Source organism: Anopheles bellator, chromosome 1 (assembly GCF_943735745.2).
Source record: "Anopheles bellator chromosome 1, idAnoBellAS_SP24_06.2, whole genome shotgun sequence".
Lineage (NCBI taxonomy): Eukaryota > Metazoa > Arthropoda > Insecta > Diptera > Culicidae > Anopheles > Anopheles bellator.
Genome location: NC_071285.1, coordinates 50,909,494 through 50,922,701, shown reverse-complemented (window position 1 = coordinate 50,922,701; position 13,208 = coordinate 50,909,494). Strand labels below are relative to the sequence as shown.

At 49.2% G+C, this 13,208-nt stretch overlaps 2 protein-coding genes across 2 annotated transcripts in view; both read right to left on the bottom strand.

The window, feature by feature from the left end:
* Positions 1 to 8,518, bottom strand: part of LOC131211011 (RNA-binding protein Musashi homolog Rbp6-like) — a 279,444-nt gene extending 270,926 nt beyond the window's left edge. Inside the window, exon 1 of the mRNA XM_058204350.1 lies at positions 8,481 to 8,518. The gene's annotated coding sequence lies outside the window, so the exon portion shown is untranslated. The remainder of the gene's footprint in view (positions 1 to 8,480) is intronic.
* A 4,237-nt stretch (positions 8,519 to 12,755) lies between these two features.
* Positions 12,756 to 13,208, bottom strand: part of LOC131215797 (RNA-binding protein Musashi homolog Rbp6-like) — a 216,965-nt gene continuing 216,512 nt past the window's right edge. Inside the window, exon 4 of the mRNA XM_058210194.1 lies at positions 12,756 to 12,813. Within this exon, the coding sequence (XP_058066177.1) occupies positions 12,756 to 12,813 (58 nt within the window). The remainder of the gene's footprint in view (positions 12,814 to 13,208) is intronic.

The window sequence follows — 13,208 nt, the reverse complement described above, 5'->3', positions numbered from 1 at the left end:
GCCGGCCAAGTAGTTTGAATATCTGGGCCACCAAGTCGATGGTACTCAAGGACCATCGACGGTTGAGTCCCAAGATCGGCCGTTAAATCGAGCCAAGTTGACAATAAGGAAGAAATATTTCCTTCCAAGAGCGGGTGCCGGCTTTCCGTGCGTGCCAGAAACAGGCACTGCCACCCGAAAGGAGCTGAATGTGAAATTAATTAGGAGCAATGGAGCCTCCGCTGGGAGCGTGAAAAGGATTACAGCCGAGGAGTGAGTTTCGATGTCACATCGGATTCCGATTCCGAAACACCCGGGATTGTCGTTCCTTTCGCACCTCGGAAACAAAACCGATGCGAAAATGCATCTGTTGGGCTGCTGTTTACAGTTTGCTAGCGGACCCCACACATCCTGGTTCGTTCACACACTGTGCTAGAAATATGGTTTTTTCTTCTCTTTCCAGCACAGGAGGAAGCCGTATACAAGCGCTGGCCGAGATGAGCAATCGACAAGCAGACCTGCCCGCTGCAGGCGGCCTTAAGACACTCTACTTGGACACGGCAGACCCGCAGCCTAACCGAGCGGAAGACAATGGAGCCCCGGGGTTGCGCCAGACTCCTCGGTCCAGCCTCACCGGAAGTGCTGCAGCCCCTAAACGTTGGATGATTATAGGTATATTGTTAATAAATTATCATATTATTTATTTACAGTACGGCACACGCTACGGCAAACTACACGCCCGAGAAACGAAAACTAATAGCACTTTCATCATTGTCTTCGTGTGCGCCGGGCCCCAAGTCGCACTCCGGAGATGGATAGTGCCTGGCCACATACGCCACCACCGACAACACACACAGGCAGACGCTCCACGTCTTACAGACACTATCGCTACGGCGGCGATAGGCCTTGAGGGTGGTAGCCCGATCCATCCATTCGCCCGCCGTCGGCCCACCGGGTTATGGGGTTGGATTTGCTTTTGCACTCTCCCACTCTCGGGGGAGTTCCTTCGGAGTTCCTCCCAACCTACCCTACCCACCCGTAGCCGGCTGAATCGGTAAGATTGCTAGAAACGTACCGATCCTAGTGGCAGGACCACGGTGAATCCTTTCGCACTCCGATTCCGAACCCAGCAGTTTCTTATTGTTCGACCGCCACACCATCGGAGGGATCCTTCGTGGGAGAAGAAAAATGTGATATCCTTACGAGAGGCAGGCCGCAGTATCCTTTGGACGCAGCCGAAACGCCCGCTAGCCTGCCGTGGCGTGAAATGTGGCATAGTAGCGTCGGGGCCCAGGGCCAACAAAACCAATAAGAGATATGATAAATGGAATTAGCATCCACCCCGGTGGTAGGGTAACGGGTGGGGAGGAAATAATAGGGCAAAACAAAAACAGATTTGCATGAATATTTCAATGCCGGCCACTATTACTCATCTTCGGGCCCAATACACCATCGAAATATGTTGGCGCACGGATCCGGGAGTCCCCGTCCCGGGCAGCGATCGTGTGCTCGAAATTGAAGTGTTTCTTAATAACATTGCCCGGTGTTCGGTGGCCCTGAGAACGTCCAAGAGGAGGCCAACGGGGAAAGAAGAACGAAATGGGCAGTATCCCGATGCGGACGGGATGGGTCAGAGTTCGATCGCCACCAACTGGACGGTGGAAGGATAATGAGATAACTGGAACTGCAGAACTCTTGGGAAGACCTTTGCGGTGCAAAGATCTCTAAAATCTCCGAGGGCAAGTCTCCTTCAGATGCAATGTATTGTTCCACGTAGCCCTTTTTGATTTAAACCTTGAAAATGTTGCCTTTAAACATTAGGTGCACTTCTTAATAAGTTCGATTTCGACGCGTTTCTAAGATCAATCATATGAATTTTAGATAGTTGGAAAACGCAACGAACATTCCTATGGCAAAATAAAATCAAATTTAAATTCTTTTTATGCATTTATTTAACACGACCCAGTCAGCCTAACAAGAGGAAGTTATTTCTGTATATGTATCACGTTTTGGTATGAAAAATGGTTCGTAGTAAAACATCCAAACAGAAAAAGACCATGTTTTTACCGATGAAAACCAATTAAAACGAACCGAGCTTGGCTTAGGAAAAAAGCAATTCTTCCACTTGCTGCATCCAATCCGCTGTAATCTGGTAAAACCTATTGGAAAATCGAGCAAAAATGTGACTACACTGAAAACCTTTTATTGATTTGTTGAATAATTGAAGCATGGCCTCCGCTTTTGTCTCTAATGGGACATGCTCCGCTCAAATAGCTCATCATCCGTTTTATACAATCAAAGTTGGGTAAATAGAGTAAATCAACCGCAGATTTCGGTAGCTAAATTTTACGGTTGACATTAAACATTGGCAGGATGCACTTGTATGCTTTGCAGCCGCCATTTGTAGTTTGGCAAAGAATAGACGAGGAAGCAGAAGAAACCGAATTTAGGTCCAAAAGAGTAACCTTCGGCGCGGGCATCCAGCTACAATTACTGAAATTTTCCCATGATATAGGGTCTGATTTCATCCACTTTCAAGCATGCTATGCCACCCGATATTAGTATATTTTTGATTAAATGCTCTCTGTCCTAAAACTCACAACGAACATTCGAAGATTTCAGAGTCAAACTCTTCATTATTTTCTAGAAATATTTCACAGTTCGCATCCTAGCTGAACAGCCTACAAACCAACTGAACTTTGAGGCATACGAGAACCCCGCCTCAAGCCTCGACGAACTTCCAGCCTGTCTGCGTCTGCCTCTCCATTCTGGCAAAAGCTCTACAACTAGCCACTAAAGTACACCGCACTCTCGGGCCGAAAACTCAAGACGATGGAAAATTATTAATCAATTGATATTTCTTTCCGAACCCTAGTGTGCTCGGCCTCGGCGAAAGGAAAGTTTCCCTGGTCCTTCCTTCCGGTGGCTCGCCCTCTTTCGCCATCGTGCCGGGGTAGGATTTTCTGCCAGCATGACAGTTCCGGTGCGAAGAGGGCACGCTTCGCCTCGTTGGCCTCATTCGCTGTCTGAAGGATGTGTGACGGCCTCCACCATCCTCCGGAATGATACCGCGGTAGGTTGTTTGTTGTTTGGCTCCCATTCTCTCTTTCTCTCTTTCTCTCTCTGTCTCGATCCTGTGTAGTTTTTTTTCTCATTCGCCGACAAATTGCCGTATCAAAATGAGGACCGTTCTAGTTTAAGCAAAAAAAAACACTCACCGAGATAGCGCCAGGACACCAGCCCCTGGTCGGTGTGTTTCTGTTTCTGACATGAAGATGCATCCCTTGGCCACTCTCCACCACATTCCCATTCACCCATTTGGACGTGGTCCGTGACGGGGAAAAATGGTTAATAAATTGTTACCAATAACCGTAACCCATCCAGAAGGTGGGCTTTGGGCGGCAAGTTTTCTTTTTTTTTCTCAGTTCAGCGGCCGAGGGCATCGGAACGGCAAACCGAACATACACACTCAGACTGAGCCAATGCGGGGCGGAGGCATACATGATCCGTCGCCGCTGGAATCGAAGTCGAGAACTCGAAAACAATTGTAGCCCTCGATGTTCGATGCTCGGGAATGATATATTATCCTTCGATATCCTTCTCTCCGGTGATGTCGGGCCATGGTACACGGGTTTGTAGTAGGCCCAGCCCAACAGCCCAACGGTGGTGAAGATGTTCTCGAGAAGCGTGGAAAGAAATCAAAAAGAAATCAATCCTCCAGGTGTGTGGAGTCGAGGGACTGGAGGCGAAATCGGAATTTGTTTCGCACAAATAGAAACGTAAGACTGGCAGCCGGTCGAATGCTTGCCGGGGTATGGTGGCCTTGGTCGGTTTGGCGAGTGTGGTACATTCCGTTCGCCAGGCTCAAGTCTGGGTCGCTTTTCCTTCGGTTCGCCGGCGAATGATTACGGCGGCACTCGAGTGTTTATGGGCACGAGAAAACCCTCTGGATGGCAAAAGGAGGAGGATCAGGTTCACCCGACCGTGATTAGGGGTATCGCCATTGGAAGATTTGTGCAGGGTTTCTGGGGCGCACCTGGGGTCATTAGAGCAGGGCAGGTCGGGCGGTCGGCGGTACTACCTCATTAGGGGCGGCCCCCTAGCACGGTAATGGACAGTTGTCGTTCGATGTGCGATGACTGATCGACGGTTGCCATTAATTAACGGGACCGGATGGCTACCGTATGGTAAAAATAGCTCGGAGCCACAGGAAAATAGACAGGAAAAACCACTCCTCCGTCGACCGTCATAAGTCAATATGAAGGTGGAAAACCTCAAGGAGCTGTCAGGCCGGGTAAGTGAGTGATAAAAGATGAAGACAAAGGTGTGTAGCAATAACAGGCGAACCGCTGGGCCCACTCCAGATTCCCGGCCACCGCCGTGGAGTCACGCAAAGCACGCGAGAGAGAGTTTGATCGAAAGAAAAACGCAACATGAAACACGTGCGTGAAACTCCAGCGCGACATGATGACTTTCACCTTTACCGTTGCCGTGCCTCGCTGGTGTTGGTGTCGGTGGGTGTTGTGGATGTACGCAAAAAGATTGGGATGTTCCCGGCGCTGCAGTCTAATCTTCGGACCGCAAACGGAACCCAAAGTTAAAAGACTAATTAATTTGTCAATCTTCATTACCGGTGCGCGGGTAGTAATTAAAATTAATGACAAACTTCTACGGCGGAGGCCCGAGCCTGCTACTCGCGACAGGCCAGTCGCGGCCTAGTTATGAGGAATTAGTAAGGAAGCCGCGAAGTACGGCTGATGGCGCGGCACCACCATCACCAGTCATCAGCACCCGAATGGCCGTCGGTATAATGAGAGTTGCGTAAAGGACGGGTCAATTAAAGTGTGCGGGCGGCAAGACGCGATCAAGCCAATCGCATCTCGGTGGCGACCACAACACGGAGCCAAGAAATCCTCCAAAGATGATTGATGAACTACCGTTCAATGCTGTACAATGCCAGCACACACATCCAAGATGGTTCTTTAACGATATAAATTGAGCACAAAAACGTAAAGGTAATTTGTACAGGTTTTTCGGTCCGGTTTTAGTCGGTCGTTGTCATAAATGTCAGGACATTGTGTTTAGTTTCAAACTGTTTTTATGCTGTAATTGTAAAAACTTAAGCCAGGATGTTAATTATACCGAAATCGTTCGTTCGTTCAAACGTTCAAAGAAATTGGTAATCAAAACGTTGATGAAACAACACAAATTAATAAGTTTAACCATCAGCGTATCAATGTTTGATGGAGTTGGAGCTAAACATGAAAGGACGCCAACATCACTTAGGCCCAACAGAATTTGGAATCAAATTGACTCATTTCTGACGCGGTTACAACCTAAAGTAAAAACTGGAGTTCGCCCTGAAAGTAGAGCATCAGGTCAAGTAGTTCATCAGGCATCAGGAGCAGTAGTCTTACTTCAATAGCTGGAGTCGTCGCTACGTACGTAAGAATATTCTAAATACAATAAAATTGCAGTTGGGTTGAGTTCAGAGTCTTACTTTAACTATGCTGACCAATTTTAAACACGCGTCGTATGGTTTCGAAGCAACAAAGAACCAACGGCCACACAATCTTTCTGATGATAATTTCGACTGTCAAGGGATAGGTGATAGGCATGTGCGTCATTCTTTCAATCTCTGCTAGGGTTTCTCTGAGTTATCTTCTAAAAGGACTAGTTCAGGAGCAATATTTACCCTAAATCTAGTAAGTAATTTAAATAATTCACCCACGATAATGAAAAGGAAATCTTGCGACTTCTAAGTACCCAGTTAATACTAGTCAAGAATGAAGATTTTCATTGAAGAATTTTTCAGCAAAAAAAACATCGTTTGTAAGAAGCCGGTACGCGTCTCGTACCGCCAAACTATTCTTAATCTACGAATCTTCAATGAACCCACCGTAGGGTGCATACTTTCCCCGACTGTCGAGGCAGTCCTTCCCAGAATTTCGAAAGAACTCTTTGCCGGCAACGTAAACCCGATGAAAGTAAACGTAGGCCGAGGGATGGATGCCGAATTCGAAGATTCGAATCCGTCTTGGGACCGCATCGAGTCGTTCCCGTGCCATCCGAGCGGAGGGCGAACGGAACATCCTCCGACACCCACCCAGCGCCGAAACGCAAATTCATTGAATTAGATAAATTTATTCATACTTGAAAACGCTCCGAAAAAGGAAAGCAAACCGCCACGCCACGCGGGGAAGGCCAGGCGGAAACCCGACGGCCGATAAATGCCGTCACGCCGAGAGCACATCCGTTCGCCTTCGCGCCCCGCGCTTCCGGTCCGCCTGCGACGCCTTTCCGAGGGCGCACTTCTTTGATGCGAGAGATCGTCTTGTGTTACTGTTTGATCCCGGCCGCTGTATATGCTCTGGCGGAAGGTCCCCGTCCTAATGCGCCCTGTACCCGGTTCCCCCGCGACCCCTCGTCGCTAGCCGATCCGAAGGACCTATCCGGCGGGGGAAGTTTCCGGCGAAGGCCGAAGATACGGGCCCTGGCGTGGCGGCACACGGGTTTTCGGTGGGTGAATACGCCGTCGCTTCGGTTTGGCAATGATTTATGATGGCAGAGATCAGAAGTTCACCCAGCAGTGCACACCCTTTCCTCCCTGTAGTGGTGCGGGTCCACTCCCCACTCAGGGTGAGGTCCCGCATCGATCAAGGACCTTCGGCGGGTGGCACCGTAATCGACGGTCTCAACCTTAGCCGCGCGTTTAACCTTTCCTCGGCGTGAACTCCCCACAGTAATGGTGGTGTGAGCTGCCAAAGAAGTTTCCCAACGACGAAGGCGCCTGCAAATAACACTAACGATTTATGAAACCAAATTTGGGTCCATCCCACGAAACGGTGAGCCCCAACGCGGAACATGCTTTTTCGCAACGTCTCACGGCAAAGTGTTTCTTCGGGGCGCCACGCGCCGTGAATTGGATTTCACGTTGACTCCTCATCCTCTGTCACAAGCCGCAAGGATGCTGGGGGTTTTAGGGTTCCAACTGAACGTCCGGCACCAGGGCACTCTAATTCCCCCATGTAATTCCTCTTAAGCGATGTCCGAAACTTTGTTTTACGAGTTGCCCTGTCAAAATGCGCGTAAACGAATGTGGAGCGTCGATTTTAAGTGCAGCGAGCTGCGAAAGTGTCCTTTACATCACTCACCGACCATCAACTATGTCACTGCTCCGTTGGACAACATTTTTTGGGAAACTTTCTCCAACAGATGACGGGGGCGCGCGCGCGCGCCCAAACGCCTACGCCGGGTGTCCGGTTCGCTGTAGTAGCCCTGGGGCAGTACACCGGGCACAATAGACGGGCAGTGAAAAGGAAAGACTCAGCGTCGGCCCCATCATCATCATCGTGTCGTGGCCGGTGACATCGGTGAGCTGTTGTCGCAATTGCCGGGAGTATGTTTAGCTAACTTCGCTTTCAATGCCGCCCGGCAACCAACCGGCTCCAACGCGGATGACCCCCAGAGCTAGATGCCATAGATGGAACCGGTGTCCTTGGCACCATCGTCGGCCGCGTATCCAAGAGTTTTAGGATCACTTGTTTCTTATCTTTCCCGATGCTGCTCCGGGCACCGGGGTTCTTCGTAGCGAGGGTCCTATCTCCTCTTCTGGTCGCCAAACTTGGGACAAAAAATGGCCCACAGGACATCGCCACCTGGGCTGGGCCCGTCGTTTGAAGGTTCGCAAAGCGACCAGCGGGACCGATTACGGTGGGTGGTGAAGGTGTATGTAAAGTTGAAAGTCTTGTTCAATGCAAACTTTTTATTTTCGCTCGCCAAACCCTCGGACCTGGAGTTAGCGACCAGCTCCTCTGCGAACGGGTACCACTTTGGACTTGGGCGGTTGTGTCAACGTGGTCCTGCGGGAGCACGATTCTTCCACGAGTCTTACTCAATACCCTCGAAAGGAGGTGGCAAATATTGAGTGAAACTATCGAGTGGAGCGAAATTGGCACACATAAGCAGCCGACTCCGTAGAGGGTTGATGTGCGAACAAATGGTCCCGAAGTCACTCACGTTCTTGCGAAGTGCTCTCGCCTTCCGGAAGGCGCTTCAAGAATGCTCATTAAATTCCCGAAAGGGCACAAGTGGCCCCGGCCTCGTCGGTCAGCTGAAGTTTGAAGGCTGTGGCGAAAGTTTCGTCCCAAATCACGCCCATGTACGCGCCAGCCTCGAATAGTGGACAGCATCTGACGCTGTAAAATATTGGCAAAACTTTCCCGGGTTCCCAAGTGAAAGGAAATCGTTAAAAAATGAGCCATGCCATGGTGAGGCCATGCCATGAGGCGGTTCCGTTCTACCCGAGACCGGCAGTGCCGCCGTCAGACGTAGCATAATGAAGGATAATTTTGCATTGCCGTATGCATAGGTTTCTGCAACATTTTGCCCATTATTCGGCATAAATAATACGCGACTGGAGGGATAAGGTGCTGTGGAAGGTGTGGAACCATAAATAGCGCCGGTGGTGCTGCGGCCACGCGACCCACCCGCGTACCTACCTTTGGGTGTGCCCTCCTAGGAAACGCTACTTTGGGGTCGATCTGTAAAAGATACGGAAAAGAAGAGAAAATTTATGAATGAACATGAAAGAAAGGCGCGTGCCGAAGTGGCACCAGCCTGGGTGAAATCATTCAAATGAGCCGATTCTCATGCAAATGCACGAAAAACTCGAACCCGATGCTGGATGCCCATCACATCCATCCTGCCCACGGTGAATTGTTTTCCATCTTCATTTGCTTGGCCGGCGGTGTGCCGCGAAAACCCGGAGCCGAGTGATGCCGAAACATTCGGTGGGAAAATCGGGTTTCTTCGAGTCCAGCCGCAAGGTGGCCGCGTTCAACGACCGCTCCATTGCGGGCTGGCCACGTTTCGGGCCACATCACTTTGGCTATCGTTAGGTTTTGATGAACATTTCAATTCGAACTGTTCGCTTCTTGGGCGACCGGGTGGTGGAGAGTTTTATTTCGATCGCCATATTGAGGCTCCTCCCCACACGGCCGGGCGCCGGGATCCTTTCGGCCGTGTTTACTGCGAGAGTGGAATAATTTGCTTGCCATCGATGGCTAGAATTGATTTTTTAGGTAAATTCTCTGAGGTTCAAGGTTTAAGGCAGCATGGGAACATGGCTTATCTGTTCAATTCGCTAGACCACCTCAAATGAATGACTTTCTTTTCGCCAGTGTCGATCGTTATGGAATGGATCATCCGGAAACTCCGTTTGAGTATTTATTACTTGAAAAATAGTAATAAACGAAAAGCGTTTAATATTTGTGATTTTCCACAAAGCAAAACCGATCGTTGGAGTTGAAAGCTTAAAAACCTGGAGTTTTATGCAATTTTTTCTTTGAGTAACGCCATCAACGCTAGAACATTCTTACTGACTATTGAAGCTGAAAGCGATTGGGGTTTTTCAAACATTGCAGCTCAATAGTCTTTGATCCTTTTACAATTACAATTTTAAATTGATAAATATCTTTATCACACCATTGACTGATCAATTTAAGAATGAAAGGTCAACTCTCTAAAGCAAAGCCTTCACAAGCGCTTTGAAAGATATTTTAATTTCGAGGTGGTGGCATACATTTGATTTTGAAGTCAACCAAAGGGACCGCCTTTCTGGCTTCTTTACTTTGCGTTTGCTTGAGTGAAATGTCTAAGAAAGCGCTTTTGCATAATGTATGCTCTGTTTCCGTTGCGTTTTTTTGTTTCCTTTGTCATCGCACGTTCAATATGAAGCCAATATCGGTTCGGAAACGGGCCATTCCACGGTGGCCGCTGTGTGTGAGCTTAGGTCTTCGGCGAAGCACCTTCTTGCCAACTCGTCGAAGCCAACATAATGGTGGCCACCCTAATTCTCAAACGACCCAACCGGCCATTGGCAGGGTCTCCTGTCGATTCAGCTCTCGAAGCCTGTGTATGTTTGCCTGAACACACACCCTCGCAACATGGGAGATAAAAATGGGCGAAACGGCAAACACGAAGGTGTTTTACGAGGAACCACTCCCCGGCCTGAAGGTCGCTTCGGCGCCGGGAGGAAAATCTTATAAATACTTCAAACAAAGCCCGCCCGGAAAACCCTCTGATTAAAAATGTACATCCGGTGAGCCGGTAAACGATTTACATACAAAAAACACGAGAGCGTGATTTACATATTCCATGCCTTCTGGGGGACTCTCCTCGGGGTTTTACCTTTTCCAGTGACCCACACATACGCGCGTACATTGTGAAATACGACGAATTTGTCGACGAACACGACGATTTGCACCGAACGGCGGCCAACGGGGGTTGCGCGCCGGCCGTTTTCGAGTGCGTGATCCCATCCGGAAGGACATCCATCAATACGCTGCCTGCCGCCGCCGTCGTCGTCGCAGGGTGATTGAAAGGACATAAAAAATGAGGCGGCAACCCCGGCACCGAGGTACCGACCACAAACAACGGGGTTCAGGTGTTGCCCCGACCGGGAGCCCGGCGGGGCACAGAATTGAATCCTTCTGTGCTTCCGACGCTCGATTCATTCCGGAAAGGTTCGATGTGCCGTGGAAGAAAAAGAAATCATTTCCACGTTCTTCTTCCGTGATATAAAATTCTCCTTTAGTGTAGTTCTTGCACACCAACGCGCGTCTACACATGCGTCCCAAGAATCAATAAGCCCCGGTAATGTATGGGTTGTAATTTGTTGGGCTGCTGACTTAACTTTGAGCTTTTTGCAAAAATTTACACCAATTTAAAGTTTTACCAACAACCAAACCCATTCCGTACCTGGAGTGCCTGGTTTTCCACGGACCTTCTCCAGAAGTCGGACTCCACGTGAGTCTCCACAAAAAACACTTCAGTTATTTCACAAATAATAAAACGGAGTTTTTTTTGGCTCCAAACCCAACCGAACGGCGGCGTATCTTTCAGGCTTCGGTGTTGCTTTCCGTTGAACCCGGGAGTTGAAAGGGTTCCTCGCACGTCCACCCAGGAACCCGGGTTGCCGGGAACATCGGCGGGAGCGCCCGGCGAGTGAAATTAAAATGAATAATAAAAAATATTGCTATCCCAGGAGATGATTTAACAAGAATTATGTTTGTCCGAGGAAGCGCTGCTATGCGACCCGCAGTCACGGTGACCATCAACCCTCCGGTAGCGCTGTCCGATGGGTGTCCTGCTGAGTGAACACACGTTGGCACGAAGTGGAATCGACACACGCGCCATAAGTTAAACATGGTCGGTGACGTGCAGGTGACATGGCCCGAAAGTGTCCCACAAATCTGTGTAGGGCGACCGTGGGGCCGTGGGGTTTTATGATCCCCACCCGCAGCCCGAGGTGGCAAAGTGTAAAGTCCATCGAAGCGGTCAAACGGTGCGAGGCGGTCATCTTTTATCACCTTCCCCTCGCGAAACAGCTTCCATTAACGCAAAGGACACGCTACCTGGGCAATGACTTCCGGGAATGCTTCTTTTTCTTGGGGCTCCACTGGCGTAACGCCCGCCGGATGTCGAATATTTATTTTGCTCCGCACCAACTGTTGGTTGGCGTTATGACTTATGGCCCACTCTGCAACTCTGAACGGCAACGTTATAAAATCTGAGCCAAAAGATTACGGGATGAGCTGCTAACCACACGCCATGGTGATGGTGGTCCGAAACACTCACAAGGGCGCCCGCGCGCGGTTTGAACATAAAATTGGCGAACGCCCCGTGACCAAACGTCACGGTTGACACAGCCAAATGTCCTGTGACTGTCCGAGAGCGCCTTGTTAAGGATCTTAGCATAAAACAAGCAAAATACGGCGCCGGCGTCGGGATTGGGTTTCCGCCGGCACTCAGAGTGGATTATGTGCCGAATTCGCCGTGCTTCTTCAGAAATCTTCCATTTCCGTCGGCAACAAAAGGTTCGCTCGAGTCGAGAAGCGATTTCCGGAAGCCGTAAAGCCACCGTCGCGGCCTATGCTTACGTTACGCATCCCGCCCAGCCGGCCGGCCGGCCGGCACCGTCATTCCACCATTTGTGGCATAATTTAAAGAAAATAACATTTGATTGTTATTCCGGCGCAACGATGTGGAAATGGGTTTATGACGGGACACCGGCCACCGGGTTCTCGGGAAAGCCGTGGAGTGGCCCGCAGCTTGAATGGTGGCTTCATTATCGGAGATGCCCATTTTCTGTCCTGCCGCAGCAACTCCTTCCCATCATTATCGTTCGACAACGGCTGCGACTTACCTTTTTGCCGTCTAATTCGTGTGTTCCATGTGCTAACACTTTGTCTACACTAGCAGGATCGCCGAAGGTGATGAACCCGAAACCCCTGCAAGTAAAGAGAGACCATCGTTAATGCTTCGGGCACAAGTCGGACGAACAGCTTCAAGCTGATTGACTAATCGCCATTCGATCGCCGTTCTAAGTCGATCGCAGAAAGGCTCGCGCTACAACACGATGAAGTAGTTTAGAAATGTGAATGTTACATGTTCAGGGTTTAGGGACAGTCTACCACCATTAATTCGGTCCTCGTAGCTATAGTTTAATTTTGTTCATTAGTGTCAATATTTCGATTGATTTTAATGCGTTAATAAGCTAGATAATGAGCTGATGAGTTTTATGTTACTTTGTCGAATGACTAGTCGGCGCGATCGATTGCTTCATGGAACACGCAGCACAGGATGCGCGTTTCTACGTTTCATCGTACCATTCACTTCCACTACGAGCGCAAGGTAAGTAGCTACGGACAGGGAGCATCTAAGAGGCACTGCTAGCAAGGTTCTAATAGTTCCCGTAATCAGATCGGGTGCACCTACCTGGGCCGCGAGTACAGTGGAGCCGAGGAATCAGCCAATCCCATCGCAGACGAGCTGAAAGAGAATGGTGTACTCGTTCAAACCAGTTCCATGACCACAACGACAGTATTGTTTGAGTTAATTGAAATAAATAGAGACATTTGTCTCATGCTAAGGGTGCGGAAAAAATAAAAACAGGGCTCACTAAACCGAAGACTATTAAAAAAATTTCAAAAAGAAATTGCAAAATATTAAATAAAAACGGCAAAACTGAAACGATCAAGGAGCGTTTCTTGAGAAGAAAAAAAAATGGCCAAGTAAAAGCTTGCAAAGGAACGTAAAATAAGTGTTTTTGGTTCCGGGAATAAGAAACAAACGGTGAAAGAAATAGAAAACGAGGCGCAAACCATGAAGCAATGTCACACGCGGTAATAAGAGGATAGAAAACTGGAAAACAGAAAATACGACAA